Source organism: Xiphias gladius, chromosome 21 (assembly GCF_016859285.1).
Source record: "Xiphias gladius isolate SHS-SW01 ecotype Sanya breed wild chromosome 21, ASM1685928v1, whole genome shotgun sequence".
NCBI lineage: Eukaryota > Metazoa > Chordata > Actinopteri > Istiophoriformes > Xiphiidae > Xiphias > Xiphias gladius.
In genome coordinates this window covers 10,943,346-10,967,472 of record NC_053420.1, presented here as the reverse complement: position 1 = coordinate 10,967,472, position 24,127 = coordinate 10,943,346, and the positions used below count along the sequence as shown (strand labels likewise).

The 24,127-nt window shown below is 40.4% G+C and overlaps 1 protein-coding gene across 1 annotated transcript; it reads left to right on the top strand.

Moving 5' to 3' along the window:
- The first annotated feature begins 45 nt into the window (after positions 1–45).
- On the top strand, positions 46–20,070 carry znfx1 (zinc finger, NFX1-type containing 1). The gene is made up of 19 exons (XM_040158808.1): positions 46–195; positions 2,954–3,046; positions 3,157–3,893; positions 4,334–4,568; positions 6,368–6,720; positions 6,985–7,164; positions 7,856–7,962; positions 8,816–9,054; positions 9,220–9,351; positions 9,679–9,827; positions 10,125–10,268; positions 10,379–10,496; positions 11,306–11,544; positions 12,608–12,747; positions 13,268–13,400; positions 14,353–14,520; positions 16,290–16,400; positions 16,619–16,714; positions 16,957–20,070. Exons 2-19 carry the CDS (start codon positions 3,001–3,003, stop codon positions 19,405–19,407), a joined length of 5,778 nt encoding a protein of 1,925 aa, XP_040014742.1. The 5' UTR covers positions 46–195; positions 2,954–3,000; the 3' UTR covers positions 19,408–20,070.
- Positions 20,071–24,127: the final 4,057 nt, after the last annotated feature.

The following is a 24,127-nucleotide window of genomic DNA, read 5'->3' as shown; positions in this document are numbered from 1 at the left end:
TCGCATGAAACGAAAACGAAAGTGACAGGGCATTTTAAGCAGCAGCTTCCCCGAACCGAGCAGTCAGTGCGTCGAAGCAGCTGTGGCGGACGGAGCGAGACTACCGGGGTACGGGCGCTGCGATAACAGCCCACAGGCCCGCTTCCTCTCCTTAATGTAGCTGGAAATACCCGCGTCAAGTGGATTTCAGTCTGCGTAAGTTCTTCCACTCTCTCTCTCTCTCTCTCTCTCTCTGTACGTTACTTTGGAGGAATTGGCCGGAGGCGCAGGCACCCGGGTAAATTATTAGGAAATATGACTTGAACATAGGACTGAGAGTAAGCAAAGATCCGGTCTGATATCAATAGGAAATGTATACAATAACAAATGGATAGAAAACATTTCAGAGTATAGAATAAATGATAAATGAGAAGAAATAAAAGGCGTTGCATATCTACTAATTTGTTGGGTAAGAACCTGCTTAGCCTAACGGCTATTTCATCAGATTTGTGACCAAAGACATTTTGTGGTCAAAAGCCCTGATCCGATTTCGAGCGAAAAAGAAACCTACACTCCCATTGCAGAGTCCCCCGTGTTTCCAGTAGGGGGCGTGTTCCCCGTTTGGGTTAAGTCATTGCAATCGCAAGCCGACTGCGCTCTCAAAAAGCACCGGAATAAAAGATGTATTAGAATAAAATATGTCACACTTTACCATTAAAGTATCAGGATAGTGGAAACGTAGAGTGCGACTACTGCTATGGGCATTCGGGTGCATATCTCACAGAATAACTTTTATTCTCTTAAGAACGGAGAGGCAGGCGAGCAGAAGGGTTGTTTCATTTCCTCAGAGGCTCCGAACAGTGAAATCATCCCCCTTTATCGGACTCCCAACACTGCTGCAACCTTGCAAATCATAGTGGTAACAGGAAACAGTGCATAACAGTGCAAATACAATCACCTCTCAGGGGTGAGATGTCACTCACTGCTTTCCTATGCTGGTTTTTATGGGTTTATACATACATTTGCATATTCTTAAAATCCTTGTGTTATCGCGATCACATGTGCTGTTTTCACTTTCACTTTAAAAAAACAAAAAAACAAAAAAACATGTCTTTGTTGGTTTTTACAGAAAAAGGGACAATATTATGAATAACACTGGCAAACAAACATAAACTAAACAATTTAATTCCAACCATCATTTTGCATGTCATTATGTTCCAGGAAATTGTTAAAAAATCAACATTTTCTAAACCTTATCAAGTTTGTTTTTAGTGAAATAGCTTACCTTTTCAAGAGCAAAGTGAAAAGTCATTTCCTTCAACCACTGAGAAATTCCAGCAGGGACTTTACGTTGGTTGAAGTTACAAAATCACAATTTAGGATTAAGAAGCACCTCTTTACCAATAATCTCACTGATCAGATCCAGGACCTTTTTTCTAAAACTGATTGTCTTTGGGCACGCCCACATGCAGTGAACTAGAGATCGCTTCTGGTGGTTACATTTAATGCATGTGTTGGGAATATTAGGATTAAAGGGATGCAACCTAGTCAGAGTGATGTGCTGTCTGCCAAACCATTTATATTGTAGTGATCTGGAGTGTGTGTTTACTGTTTGGATGGTGGTCTACAGAGCCCAGAATGGTTAGTGTTTTGGATAGTTTATTATTTATTTTATTTGATATGGGCTTAACAGTAGCATTAGAATTGTGAAATACATTTGTGCACAAGGACCAGATGTACTTGGTGTTTGTGTTTAGTGTTTGTAGCGAAACACTAATTTACAACGTTCAATATAAAGGAAATGTTCAGTGCACATGTGTAATAGTGTTTGCTGTTTTTATATTCGTGTTTTTGTGCCAAACATAATGTAAAATAATGGTAATATGGAGTTAATTAGGTTTAGTATAATTACATTGGATAATTTAATTGATGTACGTGCACACATACCAATCATAGGTCAAAACATTGCTAAATTTGGCTGAATTATAAAAGCCAGAAGTGGCACTAAATGAAGTTGGGAGCTGAAAGAGCCGGCTCTTTCTCCTGAGCTGAGCTAAGCTAAACTGGCTCACAAAGAAGAGCCGGAATTTCCATCACTACTTGGAAGTGACTTCTGGTTAACATGTAGTTTTACTGAGGCGCCTTTCAGTCACTATTTCATAATTGTTCCAGAAACAGAAAAACCACGTAAATGTGAACAGCTTTATTGGGAATTCAGCTGTATTAAAACACTGTATATGTGAGCACAGACGGTAGGAGAGAAGCAAACAGATCAAGTGTTGTCCAGCCATATGCTAGGTTTTGACCTGGTCTTGTTTACGAACAGATTGTATAGTAAAGTCACCGGCAGAGGGGTAAGCTCCTAACTGTTGCGCTGCGTGGATATAATAAAACTTCAGAACTGAAGATGTTTGAAGAAGTGCTTTTTAGGAATCCGTATGTGGTTTTAAGTTCATCAAATGACAAAAATGTATTTCCGTTATAAAGGTCAGACACCTTAGCTATACTTTTGCTGGGCCCAAATTTAAAGCCTGGGTCTGCTCTGCCTGGCTGAAAGTCATCATTAACAAAAACAGGCATAAATTGAGATAACTGTTGTGTCTTACCAATATGTGTGAGAGCATTCTGCTAAATCATTGTTGTGTTTTACAGGAAGGGTTTTTTAGTTTCTTTAAGTAAACTTTTCTTATCTTTTGAATACATATACAAGTTTATTGGAACTATAATGGACAGGGATTTAATTGTTACCCATGCTGGGGCATGGGGGTCCTTAACAAAGTAAAACATACTTGCTCTATTTTCAGCTGACCAGAAGTGCCATAAAAGATTTGGTAATTGTAATCCACCTAAGTCATTTGGTAAATATGAAAAGGAAAGCCTAATTCTTGGACGTTTATTGTTCCAAATGATGTTTGAAAGGTTTTCTTTAACAATTGTAACAGCATTCATTGTCTAATTTCTCTTTGTCACTCAGGAACCAACCAACCAGCCTAAATTTCAACAACTAACACACGCAAGACCATGGAAAGACTGACTTTAATAAATGGGAGAAGAGGACCTAATAATGGTAATTATACAGTATGAGACAGCAATCAATTAAAACCCTGAGCACATGTCTCGCAACCAAGCTGTTAATGTTTAAAGTCTGACTGTATGAATATAATTTTTTTCCCTCAGGTAATGATACTGGCCAAAATGAGAACACACATGGAGGCGCAGAGGGAGACAGGGTGGGAGAACAAGAGGGCAGAAGAAGAGCACAGCTAGAAAGGGGGGAGACAGATGGAGGTGAAGGGATCCGTTGGAGAGGCAGAGGAGGAGGAGGAGGAGCAGCAGATGCAGGAAGAGGTGGGAGACTGAGAGGAGGAGGGAGAGGGAGAGGTGGAAATAGAGGAGAAGGTGCAGATGAAAGAGAAGGAGCAAGATGGGGGATGGCAGAAATTGGTGTAAGGAGAGGAGGATATAGTATGGATAGAAGAGGAGGTAGAGGGGGTGAGAGAAGAAATGGTTCGAGAGACAGACAAGACTGGAATGGAGGGAGATCAGATTCTACAGGCAGAGTTGGGGCACCACAGGGCCGTCGCCTGGGCTATAAAACGCTAGAGGAACTCTCTGAAAAAGACCCGTCTGTGGTGGCCATTACCCTCTCCTCTAACCCTGCCTTACAAGAGGTCCTGCGTGACACGAAAATGAGGCAGGACCTGGTGGAACTCCTCTGCTTGGTGCTGAGTAAAGCCTTCAAATCCCGGACAGACAGAGGCTCTCTGCAGCACTTGGCTGGGATGATAAAAGATTCAGGCTTCTTCCACACCATCCTGCCCCACTATCTGGTGGGCATGGTGTCAGAGTTCAACCCTCTCCGCAGGGCTCAGTATCCTCAGCATCTGGAAAACATCCTGGCTATTCTCTCAGAGGTAAATAGATGAAGGAGTGAATGGAAGAACCAATCACTTTGTATATTCACCTGAAGGATAATGAAGGAAAATATGAAAAATACTACAAGATTAATGCTCAAAAACTGTGACATCAACTTTTTCTAGCTAAGCCCACCCACTTCAAACTAATGGGAAACAGAAAAAAACACAAAAAATCTCTCATGTGAAATAAGCAACAATGTGCATATTTTTACAAAATTCTGAGTTCTTTTTGAACTGAAGAAGAATGAAAAATCTGACTGAGAAAATAGATTTTTCAGGCCTTTAACAAACCATCTTTCACTATTTCTTTGAAAAAAATTGGAAATTTATTTTAGCCTTATAGTGCTTCTTTCTGTTAACAACTCTTAAATTAGCAGTTGAATACCTTGTAGTTGAATATATGCTTTAACCAACTACACTCAACATTTGCTTCTTAGGTGCTCAGTGTCTTCCCTGCTAGCTCCGTTCAGGCAGTGACTTTGCAACTGACGCTGATCCAAGCCTCCATTAACAGCCTGAGGGCATCGGGAGTGGACATCCAGCATCAAATGGAGGAGGCTTTGGAGGGTCTTCAGGGCCTAGTCCGGCACCTCCAGGAGAGATCCAGGGAGGGAACCCTGCGCTCAGACAGGGACACCTATGCACTCCTACCCAGCGGTGGCAATAACCCAGGTAATGGCCTCTTAGGGATCTTCGTTTTTAAACATTTTTATTTCATACTCTGCCCCCAAGCCGACACTGCGCAATTTTATATATATATATATATATATATGTACATAGCTCTGGAAAAAAATTAAGAGACCACTGCAAATTTTTCTGAAATCAGCATCTCTACATGGATGACAGCCATTCCATTCCAATGTCTATTGAATTCCAACACAAATACACCTCATTCTACTTAATGAAGTACTGATTAGGTGATCACCTGAGCCAAATCTTATTCAACAAGGAAAAGTATAAAAACCCCTGTGGTCTTGCAATAAGACCAGCTGGATGGCAATAAGAGTAGTACCTCAAAAGTAATTGGAATCAAAAAATAACTATTGACCATGCCAAAAGACAAGTTTTGAGTGAGGGAAAAGAAGGGTTCAATTCTGACTTTACTGGCAGTGAGCGATAGATCCTTAAAATTTCTAAGACGGTGGTTCATAAGAACAAGGTCAAGCAGCAGACATTGGGGACAACAAAGCTACAGACTAGCAGAGGGCGAAAACGACTCTCCACTGACCGGGATGACCGTCAACTCATTCGAATGTCACTCAGCAACTGTGGGATGACATCAAGTGACCTACAAAAAGAATGGCAAATGGCAGCTGGGGTGAAGTGCACGGCGAGAACGGTTCAAAACAGGCTCCTAGGGGCAGGGCTCAAGTCGTGTAAAGCTAGAAAAAAGCCCATTTATCAGTGAGAAGCAAAGAAGAGCCAAGCTGAGGTTTGCAAAAGACCATAAGGATTGGACTATAGAGGACAGGAGTAAGGTCATTTTCTCTGATGAGTCCCTTTTTCAGCTTTGCCCAACATCTGGCCGTCTAATGATTAAACGGAGACCTGGAGTAGCCACAGTGTCTCGCACCCACTGTGAAATTTGGTGGAGGATCGGTGATGATCTGGGGGTGCTTCGGCAAGGCTGGAATCTGGCAGATGCGTTTTTGCGAAGGACGCATGAATCCAGCCACGTACAAGGTCATCCTGGAAGAAAACTTGCCTCCTTCTGCTCTGACAATCTTCCCCAACTCTGAAGATTGGTTTTTCCAGCAGGAAAATGCTCCATGCAACACAGCTAGGTCATTCAAGGTGTGTATGAAGGACCACCAGATTGAGACCCTGTCATGCCCAGCCCAATCTCCAGACTTTAACCCCATTGAAAACCTCTGGAATGTGATCAAGAGGAAGATGGATGGTCGCAAGCCATCAAACAAAGCTGAGCTGCTTGAATTTTTGCACCAGGAGTGGCATAAAGTCACCCAACAGCAATGTGAAAGACTGTTGGAGAGCATGCCAAGACGCATGAAAGCTGTGATTGAAAATCAAGGCTAGTCCACCAAATATTGATTTCTGAACTCTTCCTTGGTTAAAACATGAGTATTGTGTTGTTTAAAAATGATTATGAACTTGTTTTCTTTGGACTATTTGAAGTCTGAGAACACTGCATCTTTTTTTGTTAATTTGACCATTTGTCATGTTCTGCAAATCAATGCTCTAAAGGACAATATTTTTATTTGGAATTTGGGAGAAATGTTGTCAGTAGTTTATAGAATAAAACAAATGTTCATTTTACTCAAACGCATAACCATAAATAGTAAAATCAGAAAAAACGATCATTTCGCAGTGGTGAGATATTTTTTTCCGGAGCTGTATATATATATATATATATATATATATATATATATATATATCATATATCATATTTTGGTGTGTTTCAAAAAAACAGCCACATAGTTTTATAGAAACTCCCATTATTTGTAATCCAGGTGAAGAAGAGCAGGAAAATTTCAGGACCATACCCATCTTCCCAACTCCTGAGGAGTTCCAGCAGGACCACAGGCCCTTCCTTAGACCCAACCTCACCTCGCAGCGCTACACGAACACCCACCTCTACCTTGACACGCACTTCCGGCTGTTGAGAGAGGACTTTGTGCGGCCGCTCCGTGAGGGGATCCAGCAGTTGCTCCGGAACCAGATGGACATAGGAAGGACTGATAACCCACTGAGGAAAAAACGCTTTGATGATATCCTAGTATATTTTGACACACAACTGGTGGTGCCGAAGTGCACGCAGACTGGCCTTGCCTACATAGTCCAGTTTGACATTCAGCCACTTAAGGTCAGCCTACAGATGGAGTTTGATGTTTCAACAGTTCAATGTTAAAAATGACTTTTGACTACCCAGTCAAACACATATTGTGGCATTGACACTTTACAACATATACTGGTTATTTGCTATTTAAACAGCAAACGTAAAGACATATATTAGCTTGTGTCACTATACATATTAACATAATATTTTTAATTATAGATATACTGTAGATATTGTTATATTTTTATATGTTATATTTTTATTTATATATTTCCTCCATTCTTCCTACAGTTTGTGCACTGGCAGAATTCCAAGAGGCTGCTCTATGGTTCCCTGGTCTGTCTGTCCTGTGATAATTTTGAGAGCTTCCTGTTTGCCACCGTGTCAGATCGGGACCCCAAAGACCTGCAGAAGGGACAGGTCCAGATTACCTTTACTGAAGAAAGCAGATTCAAGTTGGCCAGCATTCAGGTGGGGCAGTACATTTTGTGCTACAGTTGTCTTCGAGGACAGAATGATGATCTAATTTCAGCCACTTATCTACAAAAGCCGTCAAAGAAATGTACATTAGGTCGGCAGTTTATTATGTGCACCCAATTAAAATGCTGTGCTGAGAAGCCTCTATACTTTAGTCTGCTCTCACCGATATGAATGGGTTGGACAAAATATTAAAATAACTTACCAGAATAATTCCTCACAAGTCAAGAGCAGCACAACCTACAGGCTCCAAAATGACCATAAAGTTGATACCTCTCTAAAGTGGTTTTGACGAAACCTAAAATTATAACCTTAATAAAGGTAGTAATTATTGCAGGCCTGTTGTGTTATACTGCATTAGTTTTTGCTAGGTGTACATAATAAACTTGTAACTGAGTGTATTTAGATGTCCATCAGGCTTACACATGCTTTCAGCACGGCTGCTGTACATTAGTTTCTATCATGCAGCATATAGTATGGTTTTATATGAAATGGATATACTATTTTTATTTGATTTATTTTATTTGTGAGGGACCATGTACAACATTAAACATAACTGATCTAATGTACGGTAACCAGGCCTAGACAGGTCACAGTTAAAACATATGTACAGTGACAGAACACCACTAAACAAACTAGACAATCAAGACAAGCAGAATTAAACTAAACAAACTGTATCCCACAGAAAGATCAATTGTTCCTCATGGTGGAGACCACAGCCTACTTTGAGGCCTATCGGTATGTCCTAGAGGGCCTACAGGACCAGCAGGAGGACAACCTGCCCTTCCAGAGGTATGTGTGTGTGTGTTTGTGTGCTGCAGAGGAGTTTCAGATTTTACTGCCAAGGTCATAGTTACAATACAGTTTAATCCCACAGCACTTTTAAAAACAAGCTCTGAAAATTTTTCAAAGGGCAGCAGGGGGAGAAATTGTAAAAAGCCAGCTCAGCAATCACACTCCTCATCGGCACGAGTTAATTATATCGCTGTGGTATTCCCAAAAAGCTATCACGCATGGATGAGTTCAAAAGTTCTGTGATTGTCTGCACTCCCAGTTCCCTTCACAGATACCGCAAACTAGTGTTTGATATGAGACACTTTGTGGGCCATTTGTCTCAGACTTTTCTCTCCTGAATTACTAATTTAAACAACATAAAAGTGCTTCCTTCAGAACTGCAACATGGGAGTTATCAGTAGCATAAACTGCTTATATATCAAAAACATTTCCACATTCCATCTATCAATTTTCCTCTTGTTGTGCTTGAAGCTCTTGGTTTAACACCCCTGGGTCAGCTGGGGGCATTTGGAGATTAATTCTCCAGTTATCCCACTGTTCTCATTTATTTATCATAACCAAAAGCCTGTTGCTTTTACTTAAGACAGTGTAACTTTTGCAAAAAAGAAATAGAAAACTCTTCCTTTTAATTAAAAAAAAATAAAAAAACTGATTCATATGCAATAAAATCCACCCTGACTTAATTCAGTACACTCAGGGGTTACTACTTGTGCTATCGTTACACTACGTTTTTTAACATTTATCGTTCAATGACAAAAACAAACCGACCACTTTTTTGGGGAAACAATATATTCATGATGATTTATTAATTAAAGCTGCAAAAATTTCGTCCTATTCATAATACTTGCAGGTACATTGTGGAGTGCAGCACAGATGTGCAACCCCCAGCTTATCTCCAAAGAGGAGATATGTATAACCTGTCATCTATTGCTGAACCTGACTATAAGGAAAGCATGCAGCCCTTTCACAGCCTGGAGGCAGAGGCCTGGCCGAGAATGGAGGAGTTGGGGCTGGATGAGTCTCAGATGAAAGCCTTGAAGCTGGCCCTCACGAAGGAGCTGGCCATCATACAGGGACCTCCTGGCACCGGTAAGGAGTTGAAAAGCTGATGTTGGAAGGATGACATCATTCATTTATGAATGAAACTGTTAAATGTATTTTACACCTTTTTTAAAATGACAAAATCCAAAGAATTTCAAAGTTAAAATTTCCTTCTAAAGTACTTAAGCTATTCTTCTTCCTCCATTTTCTCAGGAAAAACCTACGTTGGTCTTAAGATTGCGCAGGCTCTGTTGACCAATCAGGATCTTTGGGGAGATGAATCTGGCAATTGTCCAATACTGGTAGTGTGTTACACTAACCATGCCCTGGATCAGTTCCTTGAGGGTAAGCGGTGATGCCAGTCCATAATAATAACATATATTTTATACATTGTTTGAGTGGTTCGGCAAATGATTTAAAAACACGTTCAGGTCTCTTGTCAACAAAAGAGGTGCATCTATTCCTAATACAAATAATGATTCCTTGCAGTTGCATCTGTTTATATGCTGAAATGTTCAATACTGGGCCAAGGTTACCTATTTCAAGTCTTAGCTAACTATTATTATTTTTATTATTATGCAAATTTTGTGCCCTGGAGTGGATGATGTAAGACTAAGAAGCTTTGTGTTTTACAGCATGTGATGTGCTTTTGTTTTTGCCTGTGAATCTAAGGTATTCATACATTTCTGAAAGAGGGCATTGTAAGAGTAGGAGGCCGCAGCAACAGTGAGATCCTGAAGCGTTTCAGTCTAAGGGAGCTGACCCACGCACATAACTTCAGAAGTACGCTGCCATCTCACCTGCGTGTTGCATATAATGAGGTGAGCTCATGATACCTGACCTACAGTGGGACTCTTAGAACTTAACTTGGTGCTTCAGGCTAATCAACAATTTATTTCTCACATGCATAGCAGCCTTAGCCTATTAGCCTATTACATTCTACTAAAAGCTTTTATTATTTTCATGTTGATCTTGTGTTTTGCACATTTTGTACGTCATCTTTATGTCACACATTCATATGCTTGTCCCTTTAAACAGCTGCACAAGTTCCAACATATCACCACACATTCTTGTGTGATTTCTCCACCTAATCACTGTATTCATAACCTGTTTCACAGATTTACAAGCAGCTGTGTCAGGAGGAGAGGGAGATCGAGAATCAGAGTATGAAGCTGGAGTGTTCTCTGAAAGGCATCCTGCGTGAAAACTACTTACAGAAGTTCATTTCATACAGACATTGGAGCAGTCTGCACCTACCACCTGTGAGTCATACTGAATAAAAATAAACATTTAATGTATATATGTAAACTGAGATAGACCGGACAGAACACCGGACAATCTCATCAGTTTGTGTGTATGAAATGATTTGTAGATGCAGGATGGTTTCGTGACCTGGAGTGACAAGAAGCCCAGTCTGATTATGGATTGGTTGGGTTTGGGTTCCCCCATCTTCCTGCAGAGGGAGACAGAGAACGCAAATAGAAATGAAGGTAAGACTTTTACTGCAAGTGGTGCTCCACTGAAACCATGTAAGAGGATCTGATAATTAGCTTCCTTTCAATGTGTAAACATCATCTCAAAATTTCAACTGTATTAGTCAGAGTGGATCATTTTAACAACACAATATTTCCTCTTTTACATTTTCTAAGCAAGCAAATAAAAAAACAAGTTTAGGACTATTCTCAGCAGTTATAACAGTTATAATTTGTTTCACCTTGGTATTGTTGGGATGCAGTTAAAATGTTGTTGACTGACTAGGTTAAAACATTACATTATCAAAGAAGTAATGAAGTCAAAGGCTTTGTCAACCAGCAGACACATAAGACCATTACAGATTGATAAAAATGGCTGAGAAAACATGACAAATGGATTTCATTTGGAATAATTACTTTTGAAATAACCTCACTTAAATAAATAAAAAATTGGATTTCTGTGAAATATTTGCTGAAATGGAAAATGTAACTTCAGTGACGTAGCAGGATTTTGTAGCTAAACAAAGATACATAGTCATACCCCAGATCAGCCAGACTATTTCAGTTACTAAAAATGATATGAACCATGACATTTTACCATTTATCATGTAATGTACAGTAAATACAATATACAGAATATGGACTGATATTGTCTGTTCCCTCACCCACTTCTTATGCCATCTCTCTGTGTATTAAGAGCTTTTCTTCTCTCGTGTGTTATGCTCCATGCAGCTTTATGAGTTGTCAATTAAAACTAACATTCTGTACATTTCTTGTACTGGGCGAATGAACTCTTTCGTATACTGATTCCTACTACAATGTGTTAGATATAGCAGCAGAGGAAGCGATGGAGTTGGATGAAGAGGACCTCATTGAAATAGCAGAGGAGGCAGATCTGATCCAGGCAGAGCGGATTATTGAAGACGACATTGGTCCCCGAGGTGGTAGAGATGGCAGAAAGAGGGGAAACACGGAGAGGGCTGTCAGAGTAGTGGAAGGATTGATGCTGGCTATGAACCTGGATAAAGCTGAAACCGAGGCTGAGCAGAGCGAGGAAGGATGGGAGGTAAAATTAAGAGGGGATTTTCCATGTGGAGATCATTTTTTCATTCCTTGGTCAAGTACTCTTTCATTTAGAACAATGGTAAATTGGTCTGAGAGGCGCTCCACTGAAAGAGAGCATTTTTATAGTGAACCTAAGAGCTGGCCAATAGAACCATGCCTTTACAGGTGCTGCACTGTACTTAAAGGTACCCTGTGGAGTTTTTTGTAAACAAACACGTTCTTTTTTCTTACCAAAACGCATTACCTGTATCCCTGAGGTCTAACAAATGTGTTGAATGCACGTCCTTCCACACAAAACATCTGAAACAGCTAATTTTTTTGGAAGACTTTATAACATGCATTATTTTCATCCATGCTTTTTGTTTGATAGCAGTCTTCCCTGCCTTTGTTGGCGGATTGCATCATTTCTTGGCACATTACTGCCACCAACTGTCTGTCAGTGGAATAGCCCGAAGCCATTGGCAGGTGTGTGTCTCATGTCACCTGCTTGCACACATGCATGCTTGAGTGGGCCCCCATTCAAAAAAAAAATTGCTCCATAACATTAGTAGTGCTCACATACTCAACAGGGTACCTGCAAAGTAGGCAATTAAATTAAATTAAATTAATTGCTTAAAGGGAACACTTCACCAGCAAAAACATCTCTTGAGTACCACTCATTGCCCGTTGGATTGAAAAGTGGCTCTGAAATGCTTGTAGCTTGCCTGTTTGCAGCATAGGGCTGCCTTGGTCAGTTTTAATCCACAGCAGTTACGCTGGATTCCAGTGGCGACTCTTGTTAAAATGCCTGCGGAAGCTTCAGAAACCAACGCTGCACCATTATCATACCGCTTCTCCATCACTGATGTTTCAAACATTCAAAGTTTCTCCCTAACATAGTTAAATACACTACATTGTGCTCCTCCTCATACTTGACAAAAATTAAACGACCACTTACTGATGGTAATTTTGAGCTGAAACACTAAGAGAGCGGACCATCCCATCTCAATTGAAGAACAACAAAGTACCGACTTAATGAACTGAGGGTCTAAAGTTGAAAGTGTATCCTGTCCTGATCTATGCAGATACAACGGGACCAGAAGAAAAAGATGAAGAACAAAATCAGAAAAGAGCTGGGGAAGAGTTCAGCTATGACTGAAGAAGAAGCAGATAGCATTTTTGATGTTTGGACCCTCAGTCGGCCAGACAGATGGAGGCTCTATCGGTAGGTTTGTGTCTGTGCGTCACTTTTCTTCTTCTGTGATTCTTTTTTCATCTCTTCCTTTCCATCACCTCTCCTAGTACCTTTCTTACATATCTGTCCTCCTTCCCTCCTTCTTCATTTTTCTTCCTTCCTTCCTCTCATCCCCCAAGCAACCGCGGTCTGTTAGAAGTGGTCTATTCCCAGTGTGTATCATTAAGTCAACTAATCACCAGCAAAATGTATCCCAGAGGATCTTCTCACCTCAGACAACTAAGACACACTTTGAAAACAGGACTGTAAGGTCTCATGTTTACATATTCTTAATTATCATTTAAACTAACAAATAGGGCAATTTCCTTTCAAGACAGATATAATATGTCTTGCTAAAATGAACTACACTTAGGGTGTTTTTTGATTTTTTTTCTTCTTTCGAGTACACTTCCAGATGCAGAACAAATAATGAGCGTCTCCAGGTCTCCATATAATTGAGTCAGTTGTCACAGTGGTGTTTTACTATTATTAATTTACTTTATGTCTGCAGGTTGTGGGTGGCACACTACAGGGCAGAGCTTCGCAACAAAGCCCTAGAGTCTGAGCAGGCCTATCAGAAAGCGGTGGACAGATTGACTGATGTAAAACGACGTGAGAGCCTCTGTCTCCTCAAGGAAGCCACGGTACAGTGTCATTGAGGAACAGTGTTTTGTTTTTATTTTTTTTGTTTGCTTTTGAATGATCTTGCAATATATCCTTGTTAAGGCAAATCTCTTAGCAGCTAAATCTGTCTAAATTAAAGGAATTGTGAAATACACTAAATCTGTAGAATTTTAATGTGTTTAGTATTTGATAATACATTGTTGTATTATCAGATGTCAAGGGGGACGTTAACAGATTAACAGACACCAGTCTTGTTTTTGAACAGATATAGCTGACTACAGGGTTAGCTCAACTATATTACATAAAAACAAATTTTTCTGACTTAGATATAATGGTATCTATCCATGCAGATAGCTTTGGTTGTATTTCCCAGGTTTTGCGATATGCATCTCTGAGGTTTCTTCCTCTACCCCAGAATCAAATCTTATTTATGGTATTCCCAGCAATGAAAAATTACATTTACAAATTAACAAGTAATGTGCAAATACAAATATATGTCCTAGTTGGGTGGAAAGTAGCTAAACTAACCGACCGCTGGCTGTAGCTTCTTATGTACTGCACAGACGTGAGAGTAGTATCAATCTTTTCATCAAACTCTGAACAAATCAGCAAGTAAGTGTTTTTCACAAATTGTCGAACTTTTCTTCAATGAAGGACTGTGAAATATACACCTATTGTGGAATTTAGGGAAATTGAACATGTGAAATAACACATTTTGTATTTTTTAAAATTTTAAGGAGAAAATTAACTGTGGGGCAAAATGTGGAACAAAGGAAGCCACTGCTATAGTCTAGTGGCAAAACCTCTGAAAAAGTCATAACACCATTAAATAGGCTAGTATTCAAATTAGCAGTACTGCATTTGTAAGGGTAGGCAGCAATCTGACTGGTTATGGTAATAAAATTAATCCTAAAATAATCAGACGTGATAAGCTAATAATGTGTGTAAATAAACCGATATCTTGTCCATTAGGTTATTGGCATGACAACAACAGGGGCAGCGAAGTTCCGTACAGCTCTGCAGGAAGTGCGTCCACGTCTGGTGATTGTAGAAGAGGCTGCAGAGGTTCTCGAGGCCCACACCATCACTACACTGAGCCAAGCATGCCAACACCTCATCCTCATCGGAGACCACCAGCAGGTAAGAGCTCTCACACACGGATAGCCCAATGTTTCCTAAACTCTTGGTGGGCCTGAATCTCCTTACGCTCTGCGTGACTATTAGTGTGCCAGTGTATTTGAATAGTCCATCATCCCTCTGACTGAAATTACCCTATTTACATACACGAGGAAAAAAAAATAAAACACCCCATGCCAGACATTACAAGAGAAGAGTAAGGAGTGATATGCTGGACATCAGTAGACTATTACAACAACTTGTCAGGGCCTGCCAAGGACATATGGCCAGGCAGCCTGTCTAGCAATCTGCAGCATGCGCTCACAACTACACATAGTTCTATCACACATCTCAATATTCTGTCCTGATCTCCTCTTGTTGTGTAACTTCTGTCTGCTTTTCTCCTAATATTTGCTCATTGTACTCTGTTTATGCATGAATTTATGCATGTATTTGACGCTACAAACAAACCTGACTTCCTTACAGTGGTACTGAAGGTTCAGAAAGCATAAGAATGGGATTTAAAGTAGGGTTTGACTTAAAAATTCCTTATATCGTAACTCAGGTGTGGAAATCAACAGCCATTTTCGTACAGGTACATCAGATTAATATAAAAGTCATTCACCACTGTACCTCAGGCTCCCTTCACTTTTTAGTACGAGTGGGTCCAATTTAATGTTCCAGATACATATTGACTTCAAGTATAAAATAAATAAAGCAATATTAAAGTATATCTGATTTATTAATTTAAACTACTGAACAATTAAATTAGTACAGGTGTGGTTAAAAAATAGACATATAAAAAGCAACCAAGATACGTTATTCTGATGGCATGAACATGGGGTATTCTGTGTTTTTTCACAGGTTTAAAGCTATTTGATAGTATTTATTTCAACTCTATGAACAAGCACTTTGTTTTTGTGGAAGCCAAACTTAAATGTGTGCATGTAATCGGAGTGGATAGATCACACTTTTCGAGTAAAATAAGCTTTGGCATTTTTGTGGTGTTCATTAATCACAGGTTTGGTGTTGAATCGAGCAGAACACAATGCTTCACATTTATATTAGAATTTGTCTTGCCTCCCCCTCACCCCTCCCACATACATGCACAATCACACTCTGTCCTCTAGCTAAATTAGATACACACACAAACCCACACACACATACAGGCAAAACAGTGAAAAACTTAACAGGACAGCAAAAGAAAGTTAAAGTGCATTTGCATATATTCTGTATTCCCATCCAGTCACCCGAAAACAGAAACCCATAGTAGAATATTGTTTATCCCTTCTAGGCTTTCTACTGTATAGATAGTTCCCTCCACCTGTGTCAAGGAACTGTGTAATAAATGTTCACTAGCATTTACATAACTGCAAATAGTCTTTTCATTCCAAGCATGTGACCGTGAAAGTCATCACTCTGTTCCTCACTTGACATGGTTATGATCTTGGACACTTTAGAACACTTAGATATGTAAATCTAGAACAGTATATCTTCCAAGTTGGATGGAATAAGGCAAAAGCTGGAAATAAGCAAGCTTCAATTTACAGGTACACAAATTCATATCACATGCTCTCTAAAGATTTAAAAAAGGTTTAGAAAGATGACAAAACTTGCATGAAATTGCCATATTGCTAATAAAAGCATATTTCTAGCTCTCAGGCCACAAGAAGACCACAAGTTCTGACTTTGTACAAAAAAAACTAAGCCATTAATTGTTACTGTTCTTAAACAATAATTCATGAAAACTTATGTGTTTAGAGCATTTGATGAACATGTGATTTCTCCTTTAGCTGCACCCCAGTGCCACCGTATATGAACTTGCTAAGAACTTCAACCTGGATATGTCCATGTTTGAAAGGCTGGTGAAGATGGGACTTCCTTTTGTCAGGCTCAACTACCAGGTTTGCATTTCTGTATCTTTTAATTTTTTTCATCTTATTGCAGGACCTATCACTCAGTAAAACGTAGAAGTCTTTAGATGATGCAATTAAAGACAAGTTGAATGCATTATACTTGAATTGGTACGTTTGTGTGTATGTTAGTAGATGCATGCATGCCTCTGTATCTTTATGTGATTGTCTATGTTTAAACCATGTTATTGTTTTTGTTTGTTCTTCAGCATCGTATGAGGCCAGAAATTGCCCGTCTTCTGACCCCACACATCTACACAGAGCTGGAAAACCATCCCTCTGTGTTTGACTATGACAACGTCATGGTGTGTTTTGTATTTGTTCCCCTGCTGCATCTCCATTCTGCCTGTTTTTCATAGCAGTGAATATCTGTTTACTTGCCTGCATGGATACAAAAGTATCTGCATGGTCTCTTAGACTTTTAAATACATTTTGAATCAAGGTTGGGCAATGTAATCTTAAGGATTAAGAATACTGAATTCAAAATAATATGAAAAATATCAAAGAATAACTTATAATAATTTTTTTATTAAATGCTGTCTTACAGGGCCTTAATACCAATTTATTCTTTGTGGAGCACAACCACCCAGAAGAAGAGATCAAAGATGGGAGAAGCCATCAGAACCAGCATGAGGCCATGTTTGTAGTCGCTCTCTGCCGCTATCTTCTCTTTCAGGGCTACAAACCAGAGCAAATTACCATCCTTACGACCTATACTGGCCAGCTCTACTGTCTGCGTAAACTTATGCCTGCCAGCCAGTTCTCTGGGGTCAAAGTGCATGTAGTAGACAAGTACCAGGGAGAAGAGAATGACATTGTTTTGTTGTCTCTGGTCCGCAGCAACATGCAGGGTAAAGTTGGCTTTTTGAACATCCCCAATCGCGTCTGTGTAGCCTTGTCACGTGCCAAGAAAGGTCTCTACTGTGTGGGCAACAGTGCATTACTGGGCCAAATCAAACTGTGGAGCAACATCTTACACACTTTGAGGGAGAACAACCAGGCTGGGAAGGCTCTGACCCTGTGCTGTCAGAATCATCCAAATCGACAGATAAAAGCGTCTTGTGCTGAAGACTTCAAACAAGCCCCTGAGGGTGGCTGCACTCAGCCCTGCCAGTTCCGTTTGGATTGTGGCCATGTTTGCTCAAGAGTCTGCCACCCCTACGACCCTGAGCACAAAGAGTACAAGTGTGGCAAGGAGTGCCATAAGATTTTATGTGATCAGGGACACAGGTGCACACTTGTGTGCCATAGAGCATGCCCAAAGAAATGTCCAGTGAAGGTTGAGAAGATCATACCGAAGTGTCAACACACACAGATGGTTCCTTGCCACCAGGACCCAAATACATTTGCATGCCAGGAGCCTTGCCAGAAAGTTCTCAGGTGTGGACATCCATGTGATTCAATCTGCGGGGAACCATGCATAAGTAAGTGCAAGGTGAAGGTCACTTTAGAGCTAAAGTGCGGCCATGTCCAGCAAGATGCTTGCTTTTACAAAACAAAGATAGAGGAACTTGAATGTAAGACCCCATGTGATCATCAGCTAAAATGCGGCCATACCTGTCACGGCGACTGTGGGAAGTGTTATCAGGGACGCTTCCATTTCCCATGTTTTCACCAGTGTGAGCGTCTCCTAATTTGCTCTCACAAGTGCAGGGAGCCTTGCACTCGTGATTGCCCCCCCTGTCAGAGACCATGTGAGAATTGCTGCATCCACAGTAGATGTATGAAGCCATGTGGGCAGCCCTGTGCTCCATGCATTGAGCCCTGCGCCTGGCAGTGCCCTCACCAAAGATGCAGTAAGCTTTGCCATGAGTCATGCGATCGTCCACCATGCATCCAACCTTGTGCCAAGATCCTGGATTGCGGCCACCCGTGCATAGGTCTGTGTGGAGACAAATGTCCAAGCAAATGTCGCATTTGTAATCACAATGAGGTCACAGAGATTTTCTTTGGAACTGAGGATGACCCTGAGGCTCACTTTATTCAGCTAGAGGACTGTGGACATATAATTGAATTCACAGCCATGGATAAGTACATGGGGATGGATGAAAATCAGCAGGCAAATGAAGAAGATGTGGCCATAACACTAAAGGAATGTCCCAAGTGTCGAACTCCAATCCGCAAGAATCTACGCTATGGATCTCACATCAATCGCAGGCTGGCCGAGATAGAGATGGTAAAGGTGAAGATAAATGGACATCAGGCAGATTTTGAAAAGCACAGGAAGGCTCTTCAAGAAAAGTGGAAGGAAAACATTGACATGTTTGAAATGCATCAGCAAGACGAATATTTGCAAATCAATGACAAACTGGAACAGCGCTATCTCACGGCAAACGACCTGTGGATCCTGGAAAACAAGATGGATTTCCTGATAAGAGTTGCAAAGCTACTAAAGATTAAAAGAGAAGACATGACATTCTTGCGAGGCTACAAGTTTAAGAGGAATGTTGCAGAGTTTGTGCTCTGGCTCAATAACCAATACCAAAAATTCACGGACCAGCAGGTCTTTGATTTGCAGAGACAGTTACGGAGACTCACCTTCCTCGCTGAACTCAACGTCCGTTGTCATAAGGCAGACAAGAGAGGTGAAAGTGATGTAATTCAGTCCGAGGTAAACACAATAAAAGAAATTTTGGAAAAGTCTGGCCAATTCACTGAGCAGGATGAACAAAGAGTGAAAGAAACCATGAATGAGCTGAACCAAAAGTTTCCACTCACAGGTTTGGGGATCAGTGAGGAGGAGAGAGAGATGATCATCTCAGCTATGAAAATGCCTCCTGGACACTGGCACAAATGTCCTAATGGCCATGTCTATCTTATAACAGAGTGTGGAGGGGCTATGGAGAGTCGACAGTGCCCTGATTGTGATGCTACCATTGGTGGGGGCAGTCACAGACTGGCAAGTGGCAACGAAGTCGCCTCAGAGATGGATGGGGCACAGCATCCCGCTTGGTCTGAAGGCAACAACCTTCTAAATTTTGATCAACTTGACCTCTGAAAGCCATTTGTGGCAGTAGTTGCCATTTCAACCCAAACTATTGGCTGCAGAACCTATGAAAGGCAACCGATTATGTTTTACTGTAATAACCACTTTAATTCATGCTGGGCAAGGAGAGATCGCCACAAACGTTACTGTACTCAGTGTAATTAAAGGGAGATAATGTAGCTGTCTATTACACTTTTAGGCAATCAAGTCACTCTGCTTGAGAAAATAATTTTCTTGCATGAAACTGACTTTTGAAAGTAATAGCAATACTCATTGATACTTTCACATCAACAGATATCCACTTTGCCACTTTCTATCATAAATTTATGTCACACTGTTGTGACTTTTAGTTAATTGACGTTTTAATATTTGGTATTCCAGGCTTAGTGTATAGTATTTTTTTTTTTTTTTTTTAATGCTTTGCTGCAGAAATCATGTATTGAGGATCTGCAACAAGTCACAGAGTAAGTGACGGATGAAAGCTTCTAATGCTAAACTTACTAAATGATTTGTCAAGTATTAACTGTAACTCTGATATGTTCAAGACTCATTGTGTAAATAATAGTTGTCTTGTACCTTAACAATAGATGGCAGTAAAACACTGTAAAAGAATACACAGAGAAATGACTTGATTTTTCATCATGCTTGCAACCTGCTCATATGCAATTAAAAACATCTGGGCCTATAAATGCATTCTTGTCTTTATTTTACACACATGCGTCTTCAAATAACATGTTTCTGAAAATATTGGGGTTATACTGAATGTTGTTTGTATTTTTATATGGGTCTTTATAGGCTGAGGACATTAAGCTCAGCAGAAGTGCTACAAGACATGTATATGTAGAAAAGCAAATGTAGAGATATGAAAATGAGCTCAGTATAAAGGAATAATAAATATTCATTAATATTTTTTATAGTTGCTGTTCTGTAGAAATATTAACTAAGATAAGATTAAGATCAAGATTTCCTCTTCAGTATTACAGAAAATATGAATTCTCTTTTCAACCCTTTCTCTCGATAGTACACACACACACACACGCACGCACGCACACACACACACACACACACACACACACACACTGAATTGGTACCAGCGAGAGTTAATCATTTGTGTCTCTAACAGGACATCATTGGCAGTGCAGCCAAAGAAACAACCCTGAAATAGCTACAATTCCTCTTCACTACTTTACAGGACTCATAGTCGCTGAGTTTCATTTTGGCATTTTGAACAGCTTGCATCACTTTATTACATGATGAATGTGTCCCTGTCACAAAACCAGCTCCAATGCAAAATGTGCTGTCTGCAGGGGGGAAAAGGAACAACAAAAATGTTCTGTCAAGACAAGGTTAAAATTGAGCAAACTTTAAAAGGGTGCCGCTCTTTCAGTATTTATGGAATTCAAGAACCAGGCTGAGAGAGAGATGGACAAAAGGAGGCCCTGCAGAAAAATGGTAATATCCTACAGGGTGGACTGTCTCATCTATCATGTCAGGTGGCTTTAAAATATATTATTATCAGAGTTTCAGCTAGTATACCCCTGCAAAAAAAGAAAAAAAGAAAAGAAAACCAAAACCAAAACTACCAAGTAATCAATCAAGATTTGTTGATAGCAGAGTATGAACAGTGTCCCATTTGCACAATTAAAAATTAACAATTGAATGCTATGCTTTACTGAGCTATCTTTGCCCTTATTAGTAACTAATTTGATTTACGTGTAGATATTATATTAGATCTTCCTGATGAGTTAGTCACACCAGTTATATTGAATGCATGTGAAGGATGGGAGTCTGAAAAAACTGAGTACTAAAAGCTACGTCTGAGGTTTCATATGTATATTAAAGCCCAAATACTCAATAGGCAGACACTGCTGCGGATCTGGACAAAAACACAATTCAATGGGGACCAGGAACAACGTTTTTTATGCAGCCTCAGCGACACAATAGTATCACATCACCTCACTTGTCTCCTCCTTAAACCATTTGTAACCACCGTTAGAGAGCTCATTGTCAGAGGTCAGGCTGAATAAGTGAATTGCATGTTCCAAACTAGCCTATGCAATGAAAGGAAATTCTGATGGTGAGAACCATGAGTATAAGACTGAGTGAACTAAGAAATACATTTTCATTCTACCTCGTGGAAGCCCAACACCAGCATTCTTCCCATGCATCGAAAACATGGTAAGGCCCATGGCAGGGACAGACGCCATCTAGTCCTGGAGGAGGTGTGGAGAGTTGTAAAGGAGGAACAGACCAGCAGAATGGTGGGTATGCGGCAGCCGAGAGTAGGGACAAGGTGGGAGGGTGCGCTGAAGAGGAAGATATCCTGGACTGATATCTGGCAGGCAGAACTCCAGTTGATCAAGTTCATGGCCTAAGCGGTGTATGATGTCTTACCTAGCCCAGCAAATCTCCATGTCTGGCAAGAGTGATTCTCTAGCATGTCCTGTGTGCCCTGGGAAAGGGCACACAAGGGCCCTTTCCCTGTGTGCCCTGGGAAAGGGCACACAGGTCACAGCATGAACTGTCAGCAAATCCTCAGCAGCTGCCCAAAAGCATTGGGGGAGGGCAACTACCCCTTGTCACACAACCAGGTGCTGAAGACAGTTGAAGAGGTAATCTCCAAAGTCGTGGCAAACAACAAGCATGTCCATGGCCAGAGGTACATTGCCTTTGTCAGGGTGGGTGAGCGACCGCAGCCGCAGCCCCGGTCAGCAGCCAGTCTGCTCACTGCTGTGTCGGACTGGGAGCTGCGAGTCAATTTGGGGAGGCAACTCAAGTTCCTGGACCATGTTATGACAACTTAATTGAGCCCAGATGTGGCGCTCCTCAAAACAGGTGCTCCTTATAGAGCTTACAGTTCCCTAGGAGGACAGTATGGAAAGGCAAATGAGCAGAAGCAGTCCAACTACCAGGAGCTGGTGGAGCAGTGCCTGAGGAGCAGCTGGGAGGCACGCTGTGATTCCATTGAAGTGGTTGTAGAGGCTTTGCTGTCCACTCAATGTACAAGGGCTCCACTCTACTTGGCATCACTGAGGCTGCAAAAAGGAAAACCATCAAGTCCATCATGGAAGCTGCAGAGAGGGCCTCCAGATAGCGTTGGATCAGAGGGAGTTATCCAGCGGCTGGGACACAGGCCAGGGTCTGATCCCCACAGTAGACAAGTCTGGCCTACCAAGTAAGTTTTTAAGGCTTGGAGTTACCACTCTACTTGGCATCAACAGGGAAGCCATCAAGTAAACCATGGAGGCTGCAGAGAGGGTCTCCAGATGGCTTTGGATCAGTAGGAGTGATGAATGCTGCTGGGACACAAGCCAGGGTCTCATCAACCCTGGATTGGTCACCTGAGCGAAGGTGTATGATGTTGAAAGACCCAAATTCCCGATGACCTCAGGAACATCACTGAGGATGTGTCCCAATGCATCCAAGGATTTATCTTCAAATCATCATATTAAACTACCAAGTAACACCAATAATTGTAAAGTCAGTGACACATCAAAAGCAGGCAATGGAATCAAAATTTTCATCTATGAATGCAGCGAAAAACTCATACTACAGCAAACTAACTAATGGACATGTACATCATTGTTTCTGCATACCTTTTGTGCCTACGTTTAAGGACAACAGATGTCTCCTCTCTGACACATTTAACTGTGTATTGATAACAGAGTACCCTTATTCTAAGAGTTAAAATGACAATCTGTATGGTTTAGGGGGATCTGGGAAGATTCCCACTATGTATTACAATAAAAAGATATTTTTTGGGCTTCTGAGGGAGGCTGCTTAAAAGTGAAGAAACTAAATTCAGTTGGATAATGTATGATTATATGCTTGACTTGTATATCTCTTGTTTATCTCTGGTGAACATGTTTCTTGGAGGTTAAGCAGATACTAGTGGTTTATCTTAGTTCTGACCTATGCATAATTGTGTCAACAGCAGCTGGTTCAAACTAACTGTTGAGTAGAGACTGAAAAATTAGTTGATATAATAGTAGCAAAGCAAGCTCCAAAGTATGTCAGTTTGTGAACTTTATGTTAAATTTTAACAAAAGTTTAAATACAAAAAGGTCCCTTTTGTATTAAAACTTAAATTACAGACAGGCCATTTGAAACTTGGATTACCAAAGAATTTTGTAGGAATCAGAGGGTTTGCAATCTATTTAATTATAGTTTGAATGTATGAATGTAAGCATAATGAGTAATAGGGAAAAGTCCTTACCGAAGTACCATTTAAACCATCCATTTTTTATTACATTTGAATAAACCAAATGTTATATGTAAATTAGGTGTCTTAAAGAATGTTCTATTTTTGTTTATATGCCATACTCCATTCCTGCCAGATGACACTGTATTATCATTTTTGTATTGTATATTTTGTTTGTATTCCATATCATGCAACCGTGGAAACCATTTTCAATGTTTTTATTTTTAGCTTTTTACATTTTGATGGTACCATTTTCACCTCTTTGTATTTCAAATGTAGCCAGAGAAAAAAAAAATTACTCTGCTCCTTGAGAAAATGCAACAAGGTCTATATTCACAGCATGAACTGTTGATATTGTGTTGGCTGCAAGGGAAATGGGTTTGTATTATCAGAAAATTTCTCATTAATGTTCCCTTGAAGGCATTTCATCAGTGAAGCTGGTTGATGTCCAAAGTTTCTACATAACACAGGATACTCTACGAGATAGAAACTGTGTGTGATGCAATGTCATAGACAGAACACACAACAACC

Bases quoted from the DNA above. Each gene is read 5' to 3' on its own strand.
- znfx1 (XM_040158808.1), top strand. From the start codon at position 3,001: ATGGAAAGACTGACTTTAATAAATGGGAGAAGAGGACCTAATAATG. The intron at 9,352-9,678 runs GTAAGCGGTGAT...TGTGAATCTAAG, and splicing joins CCTGGATCAGTTCCTTGAGG to GTATTCATACATTTCTGAAA. The intron at 16,715-16,956 runs GTGTGTTTTGTA...GCTGTCTTACAG, and splicing joins TTGACTATGACAACGTCATG to GGCCTTAATACCAATTTATT.